The following is a 17,347-nucleotide window of genomic DNA, read 5'->3' as shown; positions in this document are numbered from 1 at the left end:
GCGATCTTTCCATGAAAGCAGAACATAACTTTAAAAATAAAACAGCATGCTGCAGGTATACAGAATGATTTCTGAATGGTTGTTTGAAATATAGTGCCCAAAGATGGTGATAGGATCTAGTGCCAGGCATACATGAATCTCTTTCATTCACTCTTCTCCTCCCACCAGCCCTCCCTTTCTCTTCCACTTCCTTCCGCCACCTCACCCCACCCCCAACTTTTGCTATGCCTCTCTCTCTCTCTCTCCCTCTCTTTTTTCTTTTCTCTTCTCTCTTTCCCCCCCCACCCCAGTTTAATCAATTCTCAGTCAAGGCTGTAGCTGTGAGCATTAGCTATGAATCACTGACTGCATAGCTGTTGACTAAGGTGTCACTCTTTTCTGACTACAAGACTGATGATCTAGAATTTCCATAACAAGTTTTTATTCACACAAAGCTAAAATTCAAAAATAATGCACCAAAACAGTCATCTTTTTTAAATTGCAAAGCACAGTAGTTTAATATATTGGATAAGCTTCACTACACTTACAATTAAGCATTCAATTTCTAATAAAATCTGATTTTACATTTGTCTACCCAATTTAAAGTGGCATCTAAACTGAATACCTTAAAGAGGTATTTCAATAGGAGGTGTAAAACAAATCTGATTTTGTTTTTTAAAATTGAAGCTTGAAATGACTGATTTACTATTGTTGAATGTGTAAATCTGTACATTAATGAATAAGCATTCAGGACAGCAATCAATGTGAACTTTGCTTAATTCCCTCCATGTGCTGCATAGTACCAAAAAACCTAACACAAACCAGAAAAGAACTAGAAGGTAAACCTCTATCTAATGTGAAATGCAATTTTTTTTTTAAGTGTAAAGACGAAAATAAAAATTTGATGCTACCCAGTGCTTTCTATTTTTCTACAGGCCGTGGGCAGCCATCTCCACAAGCAATCTTGAATTCAGCTAGTGCAGGAGCTGGTGCTGCATCCAGGCCGGTATGTTCGTTAGAGTTCAATAGAGAAAATATTCAGATATGTTGTGCATTCAATGTAACCAGAGGGGGAGAATTAATTGCTTCTGCTCCAATTCTAATGTGGAGAAAATTATTTGAAGCTTTTAGTTGCATAACAGTTCTCTTTCATTACAGAGCATACCACCACGAGCCGGGGTTATCAGTGCACCGGCTAATGTTCCTACCAAGCCCACTGTAGGTGTACCGCTCTCAGAAACTCCGAGTAAAAATCCAGAAGTATCAAAAGGTGTGTATTTTTGAGAATATTAATGTAAAACAGTTTGTATAATATTCCTAATGTTCTAGTTTCCAATTCTTTTTACTCTTCCTTTGTAGTTTCCTTCCCTTTCTACCCAAAAGTTGGTCAATGATAATGATTTGCAATTATCTATTGACTTTAACTTAGAAAATGCCTAAAGATACTTTACTGAGTTGGGGGATGGGGAGGAAGAGAAAATGATTTGGGGTCTGGACGTCAAACCATGAAAAGAGATTAGGTGGGGTGAACAAAAGCTTGGTCAGAAAGTTGGATTTTGAAACACCTTTTAAAGATGGAAATAGAAAAAAAGTGCAGGGATTTAATGAGGTTGTTCCAAAGATCGGGCCAAAGACTTTGCTACCAGTGGTTGAGGCAGAGAGAGGTGACAATGAACAAATGGCCAGAATCAGAGAACCAAAGGGTGCTGGAGGAGGTAGCACAGATTGGGTTGGACAGGGGTGATGGTCGTGTTGCTTCATTTGGAGTTTGTTAAATGGTGGCCATCAAGAAGGACATTAGAGCAATTGATTTTTGAAGCAATAAAAGGTTTCAGTGCCAGAGGTGAGCAATGTTTTGCAATAAGAAACAAGCAGCTTTAGTAAAGGATAAGATGCGGAGTTTGAAGCTCAACTGACAGTCGAACAGGATGTCTTGATATTATGGCTGTATTTTACCAAGCCCACGATGTCTGGCTCTGTGACTGGGTGGGGGTGGGGCTGCTGGTGGTGCAGCAGATTGTTCCAGCAGAAGCCCGCCACAGAGGCTGACACCGGGAGGGCCCGGCCCAATCCTCCCGGTCGTGGTGAGGCTCTGTTGTGGTCCCACTGCCCTTGGGCAACGGAAACTGAATTATAGTATTTAAATGAACGGGATAAATAAATTTAAATAAACTTACTTTTTAATCTTCGGACCTGTCGTGATCCTCAGTGCGGCGGCCAGCACTGCCGCACCTTCAATTCCCCGTTTGGGGAAAGTAGGCGTGACACTGGTGGGGAGGGGGTGGAGTTAAGATTTTCAGTGTGGTGGGGTGGGGGAGGTCAAATAAACGTAATGGGTGTAGGCGATGGTGGGAAGGGGTGAACGTTAAACGTACAGTCTGGAGGGAGCGGATCAGATTTAAAATGTAAATGTTTTTTCGGTGGGGAAGGGCAAATAGTTAATTGTTATTGCGGGGGGGGGTGGGTGGTGGGAAAAGGTCGTTAGAAATTTATCTGATAAATTTTGGGCAGGTGTATCATTAAAAATTTAAATATTCCGGCAGGGCTGGCTGCCCTTCAAAAAGGGCGACTACGCACAGGTAGCTGACGCCATTTCCGGCGACGGACAGCCCGGCCCCTCCACATAATTTGGGGGTGGTGGGAGCGGGCCACAACGGCTATTTAAATGAGCCACCACGTGGGAGATTGCGGTGACTCTTTGGCATGCGGGTGCCATTTTTTGAGTCTCGGCGGCAGGCCTATTGACTTTCCTGACGTGGGGGTAACTATTGAATTCCACTAGAGTTGTAGTCCGCATTAAAGGCCTGCTTGAGTCTGCAAAAAAAAAACCCAACCTGTCCCGAGTCCTTCCATTTTTTCCCGCGCCCGACCCGATCATCAGTTAACTTGCCTTCCATTTTTCACTTTCTTGCTGATCTGCACAGCTTAAAATAACTAACAAAACCACCTTTCTAGTCCAAAAATTAAATTAACAGTGGAGCCACTTACCTGTGATAGAGCGTGTCCAACCCGGCCCGACCCGACCCGAGCCCAAATGTCGGACCCAGAAGTGCAACTCGACCCAACCCGCACCCGGGGTCGGGTATCAGGGCTCTAGTCAGCATTCTGGCAGTCCAGGCACTTTTTTTCCCCTTCCTGAATACTGTTTAGTCATGACTGAATAAAGTGGTTAAGACTGTGAAGAGTTGTTGGTTCTCATTTGGTGACCACTAGTATCTTATTCCCCAGATAGATACTTTGTAATAACAAAACGCCAATGCCTGTGGTTCGCCCAGATTGCCATATAGAAATGGAATCACAGCTATGGCCCTTGACTGCACTCTCTCTTATTCCCTCTGCCCCGCCACCCACTTTCCTTTCTCCCTCCATGACCCAATTGAAATCAATCATGAACATAAGCTATTGTCCTATCATTGCACTTTGGGATCAGTTTGCCTTTAAAAAAAAAAAAAAATCCTTTAACAATCACAATACTGGTTACCATCCTTTTGTTTTTATTGCTTTATTTTAAATGAGTGTCTTTATTTTGGGTGTGAAATGTTAAATCGTTTGGGTTGAGTATTCCTTTTGCTGCCAAGATAAATAACGAAGGGAAGCAATGCTCATTGAGAAGTGAGTGAACTATCTTAGATGAAGAGTTTCAAAATAAAGTTTAATGATCATATCTACCCAAGCACCCAAATCCATCTGCTCCTTAAAATAGCATGCCATGTCGTCATGTGCAGCTATGGCCCAGCAGACAGTTGATGCCATCAGGAGGGGAGGCCACAATTTTTTATGTAAAGAAGTATATTTATTGCATCTTAGATTTCCTCTCGATATTCTAAATCATTTTGCTAATCCTTACCAATTACAGTCTATTGTGTTGAATTCAAAATACAATCTTCAAATTGCAAAGACTTGGACTGGAATTCATACCCATCAGAATTGCAGCTTGGATCTTAATGTTGGGTGTTTACAGTACTGAACAAGAACTCAATGAAGAATAAACTCCAATTTATTCTTTATTTACTTAAAGTTTCATGCAGAAAGTTTGTGTGAGATTTGAGAGAACAGTTCATTTACTGTTACGCACGACTGAATTATTGTCATCTTGTAGCTTGCTCTTTAACTCTACCAGCTGATAATATAATCTGCTACAGTCTGTCATCAGTAAGCTTTGCAGCAGAAGCAAAATACTGCAGATGTTGGAAGTCTGAAATAAAAACCAAAAATGCTGACAATAGCAAGTCAGGTAGCATCTGTGGAGAGAGAAAGAGTTAACGTTTCAAGTGGAGGACCTTTTGTCAGAACTGATGAAAGGTCATCGGCCTGAGACATTAACTATGTTTTTCTCTGTCTCTCCCCATAGGCACTGCCTGACCTGCTTAGCATCTCCAGAATTTTCTGTTTTTATTTAAGGCATTATGTAGTATTAACTGCTGATGTTTTCACTTCTGTCCTGTTATCAGTTCTGAAAGACCTAGTCAGATCTGTGGAAAATGAGTAATTCTGGTTTGTGATGCGAAAACTTCTTTTAAAAAAGATTTTTTTAATGATGCATTTTGAGTTACCCAGTTCTCACTTTTTGTAAATATTGAAATCTAGCTCAAACTTACTGATCTTCAAAATTATAGATGCAAAGGGATCTTAAATATCACTTTAAAGTAATAAGTAAATGTCATCTAACCCCTTTTCTGTCTGTTATTTAGCACCAATGCTGTTGCCGGAACCACTCAAGCCAAAGGTTGCTACCCCTCTTCCACTGCAGCCTCCCCCAATAAGTTCCCAGAAGCTACAGGAGCCTCTTAAACCTGTTGGTTTGAAACCTATTTCTCAGACACCACCCCCTTTTCATAGCTTAGATCATCTAGCACCGCAGGCTCCACCCCGCAGCAAATCTGCACAGAACCTGCCAATAGAACCTGTTACTGCAGAGCAGGTGAGTAGTAACACAGTGGTATCTATTAAATAACGTTACTTTCATGTATGTATAAAGTAAGCACAGTAAAAGCTTTGTTATCCAGCATATGCTGGACCTGAGAGGTACCGGATAATCAAAAATTACGGTTAATCAAGAGTTGTACTTACCAAAGCATAGAGATCCGGACTTCCGTTCCAAAATTATCACCGGAAGACCGAAGGATACCCAGGGCCCAGCATTTGGAAGTCCAATTTTTAATTTTCCCTTAATCCTTTGGGGTCAGTGCGCCAATATACCTGTAGTACACGCGCGAGTCAGCAGTTTCCAACAAGCATCACTAACTAATGCTGAGAACAATTGACTGCAGTCGGGAAAACTCAGCCCAGGAGAGCTTTAGGAGATTTTGGAAATTCCGAATAATAGAGCTTGCTAATTGGTGAAGTGCTGGATAACAAAGCTTTTACTGTATAATTGGAAAAACATATTTCAGTAGAACATTCCTGCATGTTCTTATAGAAAATGTGTTCCAGATTCAAAGTAACTTCATATCACACAAGACGAAAAAGCCAGTGAACTAGTTGTTCTCCTATTGACTGTGAACTAACTTGGTGAGCAGAACATCTTCATCTTCCTTACCCTGTACTTCGGTATTCAAACATGGAAACTAATCTGTGACATCTTTCTCTCTAAGTCTCCGCTATCTCCAAGTTACTGGACCTGAGTGTAGCGACGGGGGCAGGGTAAACGGTGAGCTCATATGACAGGGCTGGCTTGAGTCAGATCCATTTTAATACTTGGGCCGCACTTGCATACTGAACCTTGGACTCCTGCTGGAACCCGGCAATGAGCACTAGCAGGATATTGGGCAGCCACTGGGGACCTGAGAGTTGGTTGCCCAGCACGAAGGCAAGTGGTAATGCAGGGTAGGATCATGGACCCTGGGCAAGGGAGGCCCAAGGCTTCCTTATAGGGACTGGAAGAGCACTTCTGTTCCTCCTGGACCCCAAGAAAATCTCCACAAAAATCATCCTTTTGGGCCTCTTCTTGCTGTGCTCCTTTGACAACACATTTCATTGGCAGGTCCATCACTGTGCATAACTTCCACTATTCATAATTAAAATTGTGTTGGATCACGAATTGAGTCATCAGACCCCAACTTAATAGTCATGAGGCTCATGCTTGCCTGTGGCAAGCATCACTGACTGTTCACAAAATCAGACAGTTAAACACGTGGTGAGAACAGAGCAGTGAGTACATTAATGCCCTTTTAACCCCTGGTTGTCCCATTCTTGTGCACAGGTGGTTAGAATTGGGGCTACTGAGTCAGCCCATTGCTAGGTCTACTGAAATTGTTTCTTTCGCACCTGCCTATTAATCTGTTACCTACGCTTTTATCTGTGTTTGTTACCAGTATTTCAGTACTTTTAAATGACTTCAATAAACTTTTTCTTAAATTAGTACCATAAAATAAATCCATTATATTTGTGATTGGAAGCTTCATTTTGTGGTTAAAATATGACCGCTTTCCTCATGGAACAACAGAACTTGAATCGTAAAACAAATAAAAACAAAGTGCTGTAAATACTCAGCAGGTCAGGCAGCACCTGTGAAGAGCAATACGGAGTTAACGTTTTAGGTCAATGACCTTGCATCGGAACTGGGAAAAGTTAGAAATATAGGTTTTAAGCAAGTGAAAGGGAGGAGAGTAGAAAAAGAACAAAAGGAGGTTTTAAGCAAGTGAAAGGGAGGAGAGTAGAAAAAGAACAAAAGGAGAAGGTCTGTGATAGGGTAGAAGACAGGAGAGATTAAATGATAAGAGTTTGTGGTGCGGGCCAAAGAGAGTGGAAATGGGACTAGTAAAGAAACTAAAGATATGTCTAGTGGAGGTCTAGTTGAATGGCAGAAATATGAACATCTCTCATCCGAAAGCAAAAACAAGTACAGAACTGAAACCTATAAAGAAAGTGAAAACAAAATGGAGGCAGAGATTGCAGTCTGACATTGTTAAACTTAAAAGTTGAGTCTGGGAATGTAAAACTGAAGCTTAGCCTGTCACCAGTGTGAAACATTTTTTCATATTCCCTTTTAAAACTTGTTTCTCTATCTTTATGATCCTTTTGCATTTCTTGCGCCACATTCCTTTTCCCGAATAAGAAGAACAGCTAACCTGCTCCAATAAAAGGAAAATAAACAAAAAAGCAGAAATGCCACCTGTAGTTTGTGTTTAAATGGAAGACACTAGAACTATGGAATGAGCAGTTTACTTTATCACCAGTAAAATGGTGAGAAGTTTCTTTATGCCGAGGGTTGTTGGAGTATGGAATTCTTTGCTACAGGAAGTGGTTAAGGTAGAGACCATTGCATCATTTGAGAAAAGGTGGGATAATATTAGAAGCAGGGGAAGATCCAGGGCTATGATGAGAGAGCAGGGTTGCAGACTGAGTTTTGGACTGTTCTAGAAAGGAGCCAGCAGGTAGAATGGGCTGAATTGGCTTCCTTCTTTGCCGTACGCTATTTTGATTTTTGCATAATCAGTTATTAACTTATGCTCTTCATTGGAAAATCTAATTATTGACTAAGCCGGATATTGCAGTTTGATTTATATTGTATATTTTATAGTCCAGTCTTCAGTTGTGTTTGGTAATGCACGCTAGTTTTACTTATAATATTAAAGCACAAAAACAGCAAACTAGTTAGACAAACTTAGTCCATTTTTAAACTCCACTTTATTGTTGGGGTGCTGCAACTGTCCTCAGTGTCTCCAAAACTAGGGAGGCAAAATTTTAACCAATCTTTCCTGCTCCTGATTGCTGTTCATTGAGCTGGAAAGCACTCACAAGTGGACATTTGTTTGGCTGTGATGCTGTCTATGAAGGAATAGCATACTGATTCTCAACACCCAGCCTCTTGCATGAAAAGTCACAGCTTGGGTAAACTACCAGAGGGCCACTGGCACCTGGGGAAGTGCATCTCAGCATGAGGTACCGCCTTGAGGGAATGAAAGGAAGACAAATTTGGTCAGTTGGGCTAGGATGGGGGTGGCGGTGGCAGCAGGGCAAGAGATAAATTACTTGCCAATTACATAGAATTACAGAATTTTACAGCAGAGCAAAAGGCCATTTGACCCAAAGAGTCTCTGGTCTACATGAGCCTTCTCCCACCTTACTTCATGCCACCCTATCACCTTATCCTTCTATTCCTTTCTACCTCCTGTGCTTAACAAACTTCCCCTTAAGTGCATTTATGCTATTCATCTCAACCATTCCGTGTGGTAGCTAATTCTACGATCTAACCACTTTCCTGAAATCATTGTTTGATTTATTAGTAACTATCTTATATTAATGGCCCCTAGGTTTGGACTCCACTAAAGGTGGAAACATCTTCTATACCCTGTCTAGTCCATTCATAATTTGTGGCTTTGTTGGTCTGTGTTGCTACTTTTAGTGATTTGTGAATCTGTACCCCTAGTTCCGCTTGCGTCTCTATCCCATTGTGACTCTCTTCCAAACAGTAAATGGCCTCCTTATTCCTCCTACCAAAATGCATCTCATCACATTTCCCTGTATTAAAATGTATTTGTACTTAACAGCAATTGTTTTGTATCTGTTTAAACTTTACATATGATGTGCATGATAGTGACCTTAAATAGGGATCCATTTTGGCTTATGGTGTAAATATTCACCATTGGAAAATTGATAGAGGAGGAAACTTGTGACTAGTGTTAGAGTAGTAGCTGTCCAGTAGCTAATAACTTTCTATTTAATGCTTTCCTCTTTCTGACGTTTACTATCTCTTTCTCACAAGCAGGAACAACCATCAGGGTGAAAGGTATTGAATTAATTTACAATTTTCTATGTGGTTCCAGTAGCTCATTTTATTTCACTGTTTGATGTATGAACAGCAAAGCCTCATACATTAACAATTTTGCCAGTCTTGTGAAATGCACTTTTCCTCATTTTGCTAAATATTTACCACAGCCTTTTAAATTTTATTTTATTCATTATGTATGTTAGACCTAGTTTATAAATTTCATTGTATTCAGTTTACACATAGCTGCAGAAAAGGTTCATAAACATTTTTCCAGAAGGAAGAAAAGTGATGTATTGCTACTCATGTTTTAATTGTGTTAAACTTGAAGCTTGGTTGAAATATTTCCCTGGTTAGCAATTCCCTCATAAGCTTAGTTTTCTGGGTGTGGTATCAATAAATCAGTTTTTGTTTTTAGTGAAATGACATCTGATAATGCCCCTTAACTCCTAAATGTTTCCATGTCTCCAACTTTGAGATCTTAAAGCTGCATTGCTTGCCAAATAATATCTAATTACAAAATTATCCCAAGATTATAGTACAATTTCTTTCTTTCTTGAACATTGGGTTCATCCCGAGAGGTAAAATCCTGTGTATGCTTTGTGCTGACCAGTGTACATCATTCTGGCTCTCCGGTCAAAAATGTTACGTTCTAATTGTTAGTTGAAGTGTGAGCAGCCTAGAAATAAATGTATCTCCTTTAATATAATTCAGCATCCACTTCAACAGCACAAAGTAGACTAACATACCCATTAAGGTTTTTTAATAAATTGTATATTGCTCCCATTTGCTTCCAAACTGTACCAAGTTTGTCTGGAACTCCTATCCACTAATATCTTTAAGTGAAAAATTGGGATATTTCAGTAATTTTATCCTCTACTGACCAATAAGGACAAATCTGTATGTATTATTACAAAGCAGTGAACATATTGTAACTGAGTATCTTCTATACAACACCTTTTCAATTACAACTGGAATTGTCATCCTGTTACATCCCATTTTTTTTATTCCTATAATATATTAATATAAGTTTTCCTGCTTGGTACACAATCTTACAATCTTTCTGTGCTTTGAAATCTGTACTTCTGCTTTTCCACTTTTTGGACCAAGGTTTCAGTCCTCTCTTAGGCTAACAGGAGGTAGGTCTCCTGTGTATGCTAAAGATTTCCAATCAGATTGAAACTGCATGATTCAGTTTACTCCAGTTGGTATTGGTGTATTGCACAGTATGGTGCTTAATTTCAGCGTTATTTGGTATCATCTAGAGATAAAGTATCAAACTAAAGAGGAAAAGTAATGTTACCACTGTTTTTTTCCCAAATAAGACTGAAGCTGACCAATAACAAACTGGAACATCACAAATTTAAATGACCACCCAGATGAAGTGGAAAAGTATAGACTTTCACTTCTCTCATTACTTAACTTGATAACAATAACATGCATTTATATGGCTCCTTTAACGTAATAAAATGTCTCAAGGGCACTTTATGGGAACATTATCAAACAAAATTTGACACTGAACCACATGAGCTATTAAGACAGGTGATCAAAAATTTGGTTAAAGAGGCAGATTTTAAAGAGCATCTTTAAGGAAGAGGTGGCGGGGTTTAAGGAAGGAATTCCAGAGCTGAAGGCCTAGTTAGCTGAAGGCATGGCTGCCAGTGATGGATTGATTTAAAATAAGATGCGCAAAAGCCCAGAATTGGAGAAGAGTAGATATCTGGGAGGGATGTAGGGCTGGAGAGATAGGGAAGTGTGAGGCTATGGAGGGATTTGAAAACAAGAGAATTTGGAAGGGATTTGAAGACAAGAGAATTTGAGAATTTTTAATTTGAGGCAAATCAGAAGCCAATGTAGGTCAGCAAGCACAGGGTGAATGGGACTAGATGTGAGTTAAAATACAGGCAATTTTGAATGAGCTCATTTTTACAGAGAGTGCGAAGTTGGAGGCCAGCCAGGAGAGCATTAAGAGTCTAGAGGTAACAAGGCAGTGGATGGTTTCAGCAGCAAATGAGCTGAGACAGGCAGAGACGTCAAAGTAACAGTAGATGGTCTTAGTGATGAAGAGGACTTTGGATGGGGCTGGAAGCTCAGCTCAGGATTAAATAGGATGTCAAAATTGCGATTTGTCTGATTTAGCCTCCGTCAGTGCCCAAAAATAAGGATAGTGTCAGTGGCTAGGGAATGGAATTTGTGGCACAGACCGAAGACTGGCTTTGATCCTTCCAATATTTAATTGGAAGATAGTTCTGCACATTCAGGACTTGATATTGGAAAAGCAGCTGGATAAATCAAGGCAGTGCATGAGTGGAGTGAGGTAATGGTGAGATAGAGGTGTGTGTCGGCAGCGCACATGCATAACCTTGTGCGTTTTTGGATGTTATGGCCAAGAGGCAGCATGTAGCTGAGAAATAGGAAGGTACAATGGATAGATCCTGAAGGAACTCTAGAAGTAATGATGTGAGAACGGGAAGGAAAGCCATTGCAGGCAATTCTTTGGCTGTGAGTGGATAGATTGGAAAGGAACCAGGTGCGGGCAGTCTCACCCATCTGGACAACGGAGGAAAGGCATTGGCGGAATCTTCTGGTCAATCATGTCAAAGGCTGCAGACTGGTCGAGAAGAATGAGCAAGGGATAGTTTACTACAGCCATGTAGGATGTCATTGTAACTTTTGTTGAGAGTCATTTCCGTGCTGTGCAGGAGCAGAAACCTAATTGGAGGGGTTCAAGTCTGGAGTCCCAGGAAAGATGGGCACTGATTTGGAGGCAACAACACATTCAAGGACTTGAGAGTAAAGGGGAGTTGAGATGGGGCTGTAGTTTGTAAGGGTGGGTTTTATGAGGAAAGGGATGATGGCAGTTTGAAAAGGAGGGGGATAGTACCTTAGGAGAGGAAACAGTTCACAATATTGGCTAACATGGGGTTCAGGAAGGTGGTCAGTTTGGTGAGAATAGAGTCAAAGCAACAGGAGGTAGGTCTCATGGACAAGCTGAGCTCAAAGAGGGCAGGGGGAGATAGAGGAAGATGCTAAGGAAGTTGTGAATCCTAGCTTGGTGGGTTAGGGGAAGGGACTGAAGCGGCACAGGCAATTGAACAAATGGTCTCCATCCAAGCTCCTGGCGCTTATTGGAGGTGAAAGTGGAGAGGGCATGGGAAGAGAGATTTAAGATGATCTGTTTATAGTGGAGAAAAGAAGATAGGGATTAATCTTTGCATTTCAGGATGATTATGGAACAGTGAGCAGTTTTGGCAGAGGAGAGCAGGATCCAACAGTGCTTTTTGGTGCTGCATCCAAATCCAACGATGAACATTTATGGTGGGCAACTGGTTTAGCCATTCAAATCCCTGTCCCTTGCACTTAAGGGAATGGATATGGGGATGGTGCCGGGTGAACAACCAGGGAGAGAAAGAGTACAGTTTAAATGGGGACAAGGGCATCAAAGGTGGAGGTGAGGGTGTGATTGAGCAGGTTGGTAGCTGCAGAAACGTGGTGAATGGAAGGCCAAGGCTAGAGAGTTGGGAATTTGAAAGTGCACTGTACGTGATTTGGAGAAGAGTTCCTTCCAGGTTCAGACACAAAAGAAAGTGGGTTAGGAGGGATGAGGGATTCAAGTAAATTATCAGAGATGGCCTGATTTTTAATTGACTCAGTGGAAGTAGAGGGATCACTTGAGATGACAAAGTTGGGAGGGTGGCTGTGAAAATGGTTAGGTGAATTTTTATAGAGGGTGGGGGAGATATTGAGGTTAGATAAGAGAGCAGAGAACTCGAGAGAGGGCATGATGTGTTGAAATTGACGTTGAAATTGCCAAGGATGAAGACTTTGCTCAGTGCAGAGACTGAGAGAGGAAAGCAGTGAAGATATGAGTAACTTACTGTGGTACTTGAGTGAATGGAAGAGAATGAGGCATTTAAAAGGAGAGACAAAAGAGTTGGGACAAGTTCTTTCAAAAATAATATTTCTTGTGTAACTTTTTTTGTTTTTTTTTTACAGCTAAAATCCAATATTAATGGAATTAACAATGGAGGACAATCTAACATTGACCCTTTTGCTGACCTTTCACTTGACCGGCTTGCTGACCCTTGGACAAACACCCAGATATCAAGTGGAAACACTAGGTTGCATCCAGCATATGCCTGTATATCTCCAACATTGTGCCAGCAACAATCCATCCAACCCATTGTATCAGCACAAGCTAATTGCATGCCATTTGTACCTCCCATTCCTCCCCGAAGTAAATCACAGGAGAGCTTCCAAGCCTCTCCCAGTCCTTTGAATTTCCTAGCTGATGGCAATGCGTCCAACACAAACCCTTTCACTCGAAAAACTGGTTATAATCCATTTAGGACTGATGCTCAAAACCCTGTTCAGAGGCCTGCTGTTGCATCACAACTATCTGTGCAAACTAGTAGCAGTTATCCTGTCTTTTCCACTAACTCTTTGACTGCTGGAGCTGGAATTGGCGAAGCTGTCTTTTCATCAAATCCGTTTGTAGGCAACAGTATCTTTCAAAGTAAATCTGCTACAAATGACAAAATGCAAACAAGTGGGTGGGTGACCTTTGAGGATAATGATTTTAGTCTAAAAGAAGGAACTTTGTCAACAGGTGCAAAGCAAATTGGCACCCAGGACCCTTGGAATGACAATGTTAGCAATTTATCATTACAGAATACAAACAAATTATTTCCAGGTACAGATTTTGGGTTTGGTAGTGACTGGAATACAAGTAACACAATAACTGGTGCATCAGTAACTACACCAGCTCGAAGAGCACCACCTCCTGTACCTTTGAGATCAAATGTTGGCATCTCACTACTGCCATTCAACTCTGAGGCACCTGCCTCTTTTTCAAAACAAGACTTCACCGAAAGATGAGATGTGTTCCAACAAGATTGTGGCTAATTTAAAAAAAAAACAAAAGTTACTCGTAATTTGAATTCTTTGTCCGGGCTTTACATGTGCAATATATTGTGTTTAAAATGTCAAACAAATGCTTGGCATCTCTTGTACAAGAAGTTCAGCATTGGTGTTAAAATATTGGTCATGATTTTGTATGGTCAGCAAATTATTCAGTATTTTGTTTGGGGTGCAGATTCAAAACCTGCCGTTTCCTGGATGTGATATCAACCAATCAATGGTCTTTTGGGAATTAACCTGGTACAAGATGCAGTTAAAATGACATGCAAGGAAAAGCGGTAATGATATGGATTACATAACCTATGTTTTTATTAAAAATGTGAAATTACACTGTTCTCTGAACCCATCCAAGAAATCTTGGTTCAAATCTGACTTGCTATAACTTACAATTTAACTAACCCCTGTTAAACTTGGTCACATTGAGGGTTTGCATAATTTTTATCCTGTGTAACAGAAGTTGGTTCAGATTATCCAATTCTGTATTTATATGATAAAACTGCCAGAACATTTAAATTTATTTAGTTAAAATCCAAGGTTGTTGCTAGGATTTTGATAAAATTTACCAGTGGACATCGCCATCCAGCATGTGAAGTAATTTCTTTTTTCTGTTCATTGTTGCCTTTGTTTACCTTGATGCACTCTGCTCCTTTAGAGGTTCGGAGCTGGTTTTATACTAATGGATGGATATTACCCATGCTGCTCAGTGAGAGTGAAACTGCTGAACCTCTTATTGTGATCGTACAATTGTTTGACCATCACTAAACTATAAACATAGACTCTTGTAATGAAATCAAAGTGACACATTCCTCTTTGGTGGTTGTGGGCAAACAGCAGCACTGTTGAAGCTAATTGGGTTGTATTTGTTATTCTCAGGCTCAGTATGACCTCTGGAATGCATCACACAGTGTGATCGTACACTGCGGCTTGGGTTCCATTGATGGGATGGAAGTCTGTTCGCTCTGATAATGGTCTTTGCAGAAGTAAATTTGAGTAATGTCTACCCAGTTCCTAGAAAAGACAGTACAACACAAAATAATAGATATTAAATTAGCATCTTTGCTGGGATGTCTGTTAGAGGAAGTGTGCAAATAACTGTGGGCTTTTCTAAGGTGGGCTAAGACACATGACATAATAGGGGGGGCAAAATAGAGAAAGCACCTAAATTGTGCTGTATCTGACTTGGGGTGGTGGGAGGGCTTGATCCTGACATTGCATCCTGAAATAGGATGATGCTGTATTCCCAAGCATTAATACCCCATTTCTTGATTAGCACAAAACCCTTCTCCGCATTCTACCCTTACCCAAAAATATTCTTTTTTGAAAATTGCTGATTAATAATTGAACCTTTCTTATCTGGTTAATAGAATGCTAACTGCCAGTCAGTCTGTCAATTACTATTACATTATATATTAGTCTTCATTTATTAGCCTACTTGCATTACCTTTGTACATCCACCTGCATCAAATTTCATCCTCACTTAAATTGCATCTCTTCCTAAAACTTGCGTTTTCATTCAAGTTCTCCACCAGACTGGATTTTAACAGCCTGCTGCCAATCTCGGCAGCGAGCTCAAAAAATGCTGGTCTGCCTGCGCAGGCTGCACGCCAAAGAGCTGCCGCGATCTTAAGCACGGTGGCTCAGTTAAGTAGCTGCGGCAGCTCCCCTGACCCCTCCCCAAAAATAAATCATGTGGAGGGGCTGGGCAGTCTGTCCCCGGCAATAGTTTCAGCTGCCTGTATGCAGGTGCTGGTGCCATTTTTAAAGGACAGCCAGCCCTGCCAGCATATTTAAATTTTTAAAGAAAGATCCGCCAAAATTAAATAAATTTCTTATGCCCCTTCCCATCCTCCCAAAAATAATTACAATAACTGTTTGCCCACCCCCCAAAACACTTTTTACATTTGACCTCCCCAATCCCCCGCCAAACTGCACAAAGTTTAAGGTTCATCTCTTCCCACAATCCCCTACACCCATTACATGTATTTGACCACCAACCCCCCCCCCCCCCCCCCCCCACCTTCCTGCCCACATTGACAATCTTACCTCCTCCCCTTGCCCCACCACTGTGGTGCCTTGTTTCCCCAGATGGGGATCTGAAGGCACGGGAGTGCTGGCTGTCGTGCCGAAGATCGCGGCAGGCCCTCAAGATCTCGGGTAAGTGTATTTAAATGTATTAATGTTAATAATTTGAATATTTAAATTGTGGTCTCATTGCCCAGCAGCGGGAGGTCACCTTGGAGCCTCGCTGCTGCCAGGAGGATCGGGCCAGGCTCTCAGAGCATCGAGGTCTGTGGCGGGCCTCATCTGGAGCCATCTTCAGGCCCCCCACCCCCCAACAATGCCTGGGGGAGAAAAAAAATCCAGCCCACTGTTTTTCCCTGGCCTGGACACAAGAGGCTACTGTGTAATATTGCCTCCAATTTGCCACTTATCACAAATGAAAGCATGTTCTTTTCCCAGCACCAGCATCCTTCATGTTGACAAGCACACTTAGCCCCCCTCCCTCCCCTAAATTTTATTTTATATATAATATATATCATTTATATAACCTATTCAAACCTACAGGTGATTTCAGTAGTTAGGTCAAAGTTTGATTTATAGAAATGTATTTCACAAAGTATGCATGTGTCTGTACAAATCAAGGTCATGGCAGCAGATGATGGAACGAGGCTACCGAATAAGAGACCAGAATCTGTTTCATCAGCACAAACTGCAAATGTTCCAAACTGCCGTCCAATTATTACCAAAGCCTGGGCATCTGACATTTTAATTTTTAATACAGTACTACATTCTTCCATTGGTTTGACACAATGCAAATGCTCATTTGCTGCAGTTGTGTGTTAATGCATTGAACTGTTGGTCACCGTGTGCTTTGCTATGTTCAGATGCAGTCAAGAAAAATGTCATTGTCATAAACCAAGCAATCTATTTAAAATGTGGATCAAAAAACAGGTAGGTGATCCTTTTGGTCTATTAAAAACTGTCCTCCATATCATTGCCTTTTATTGAACAAGCTAAATATTTCTGAACTGCATTAATGTGTGAAAATGGAATGGTCTTTTCATCAAGTGAAAAGTGGGAAATGCGATTCAAACTGCTGAAACATCATCTTGCAGCCTTGCTATAGTTAGTGCATTGGCTAAATTTTCACTACTGATATACAACAGAGGCATTATTATAATGCTTTTGCTGCTGCTCTTTTTGCCTGTGGTGCAATGGGAAATCACTGTCTAAATATTTCTTTCCTGTCACATTTCAACTAATTACATTTATACATGTAAATGGTGTCTAAGTGTATAACTTTTAATTCTAGTATCCATCTATCCAATTTTATAATGTTCAATGTGCAAGTATGGTGTTGCTGGTGTGCAGATTCCCAGTTTGTAACTGTTGCTTTCCACTGACTTCTGTGGTTTATGAAGGACTGCAACAAATATGTAACTTGCAACACCGTAAACTGTATACAAGGTCCTAACTGCAGTGTGTCAATGTGGTAACCTGGCTGTTTATGGTTTTTATAGGTCTCTGATCTTTAAAATGTCTACCAATGTATATCTATAATGCTACAAATTAAGCTTGGTATATTATATTCTGTGGACGTCTGAATCTTTTCCTGAAGTCTTCAGTATTGGGACTAATGTGTGCATAATAAATTGTACATATCCTGTGATGTCAGAGTTGTATCTTAATTCAATAAACATACATGTGTCCTGTAAATGTATTTTCGTAGCGTGGTAG

General features: G+C 40.8%; 1 protein-coding gene across 5 annotated transcripts in view; it reads left to right on the top strand.

The window, feature by feature from the left end:
* Positions 1–17,316, top strand: part of synj1 (synaptojanin 1) — a 124,146-nt gene extending 106,830 nt beyond the window's left edge. For all 5 annotated transcript variants that reach the window (XM_068041070.1, XM_068041074.1, XM_068041071.1 and 2 more), the window contains 4 exons: positions 915–985; positions 1,138–1,249; positions 4,671–4,900; positions 12,686–17,316. In XM_068041070.1, coding sequence (XP_067897171.1) covers positions 915–985; positions 1,138–1,249; positions 4,671–4,900; positions 12,686–13,567 — 1,295 coding nt within the window. In that variant the 3' untranslated portion in view covers positions 13,568–17,316. The remainder of the gene's footprint in view (positions 1–914; positions 986–1,137; positions 1,250–4,670; positions 4,901–12,685) is intronic.
* Positions 17,317–17,347: the final 31 nt, after the last annotated feature.

This window comes from Heterodontus francisci, chromosome 10 (assembly GCF_036365525.1).
Source record: "Heterodontus francisci isolate sHetFra1 chromosome 10, sHetFra1.hap1, whole genome shotgun sequence".
Lineage (NCBI taxonomy): Eukaryota > Metazoa > Chordata > Chondrichthyes > Heterodontiformes > Heterodontidae > Heterodontus > Heterodontus francisci.
Note: the sequence above shows the minus strand (reverse complement) of the source record. Positions and strands in the feature narration are given on the sequence as shown.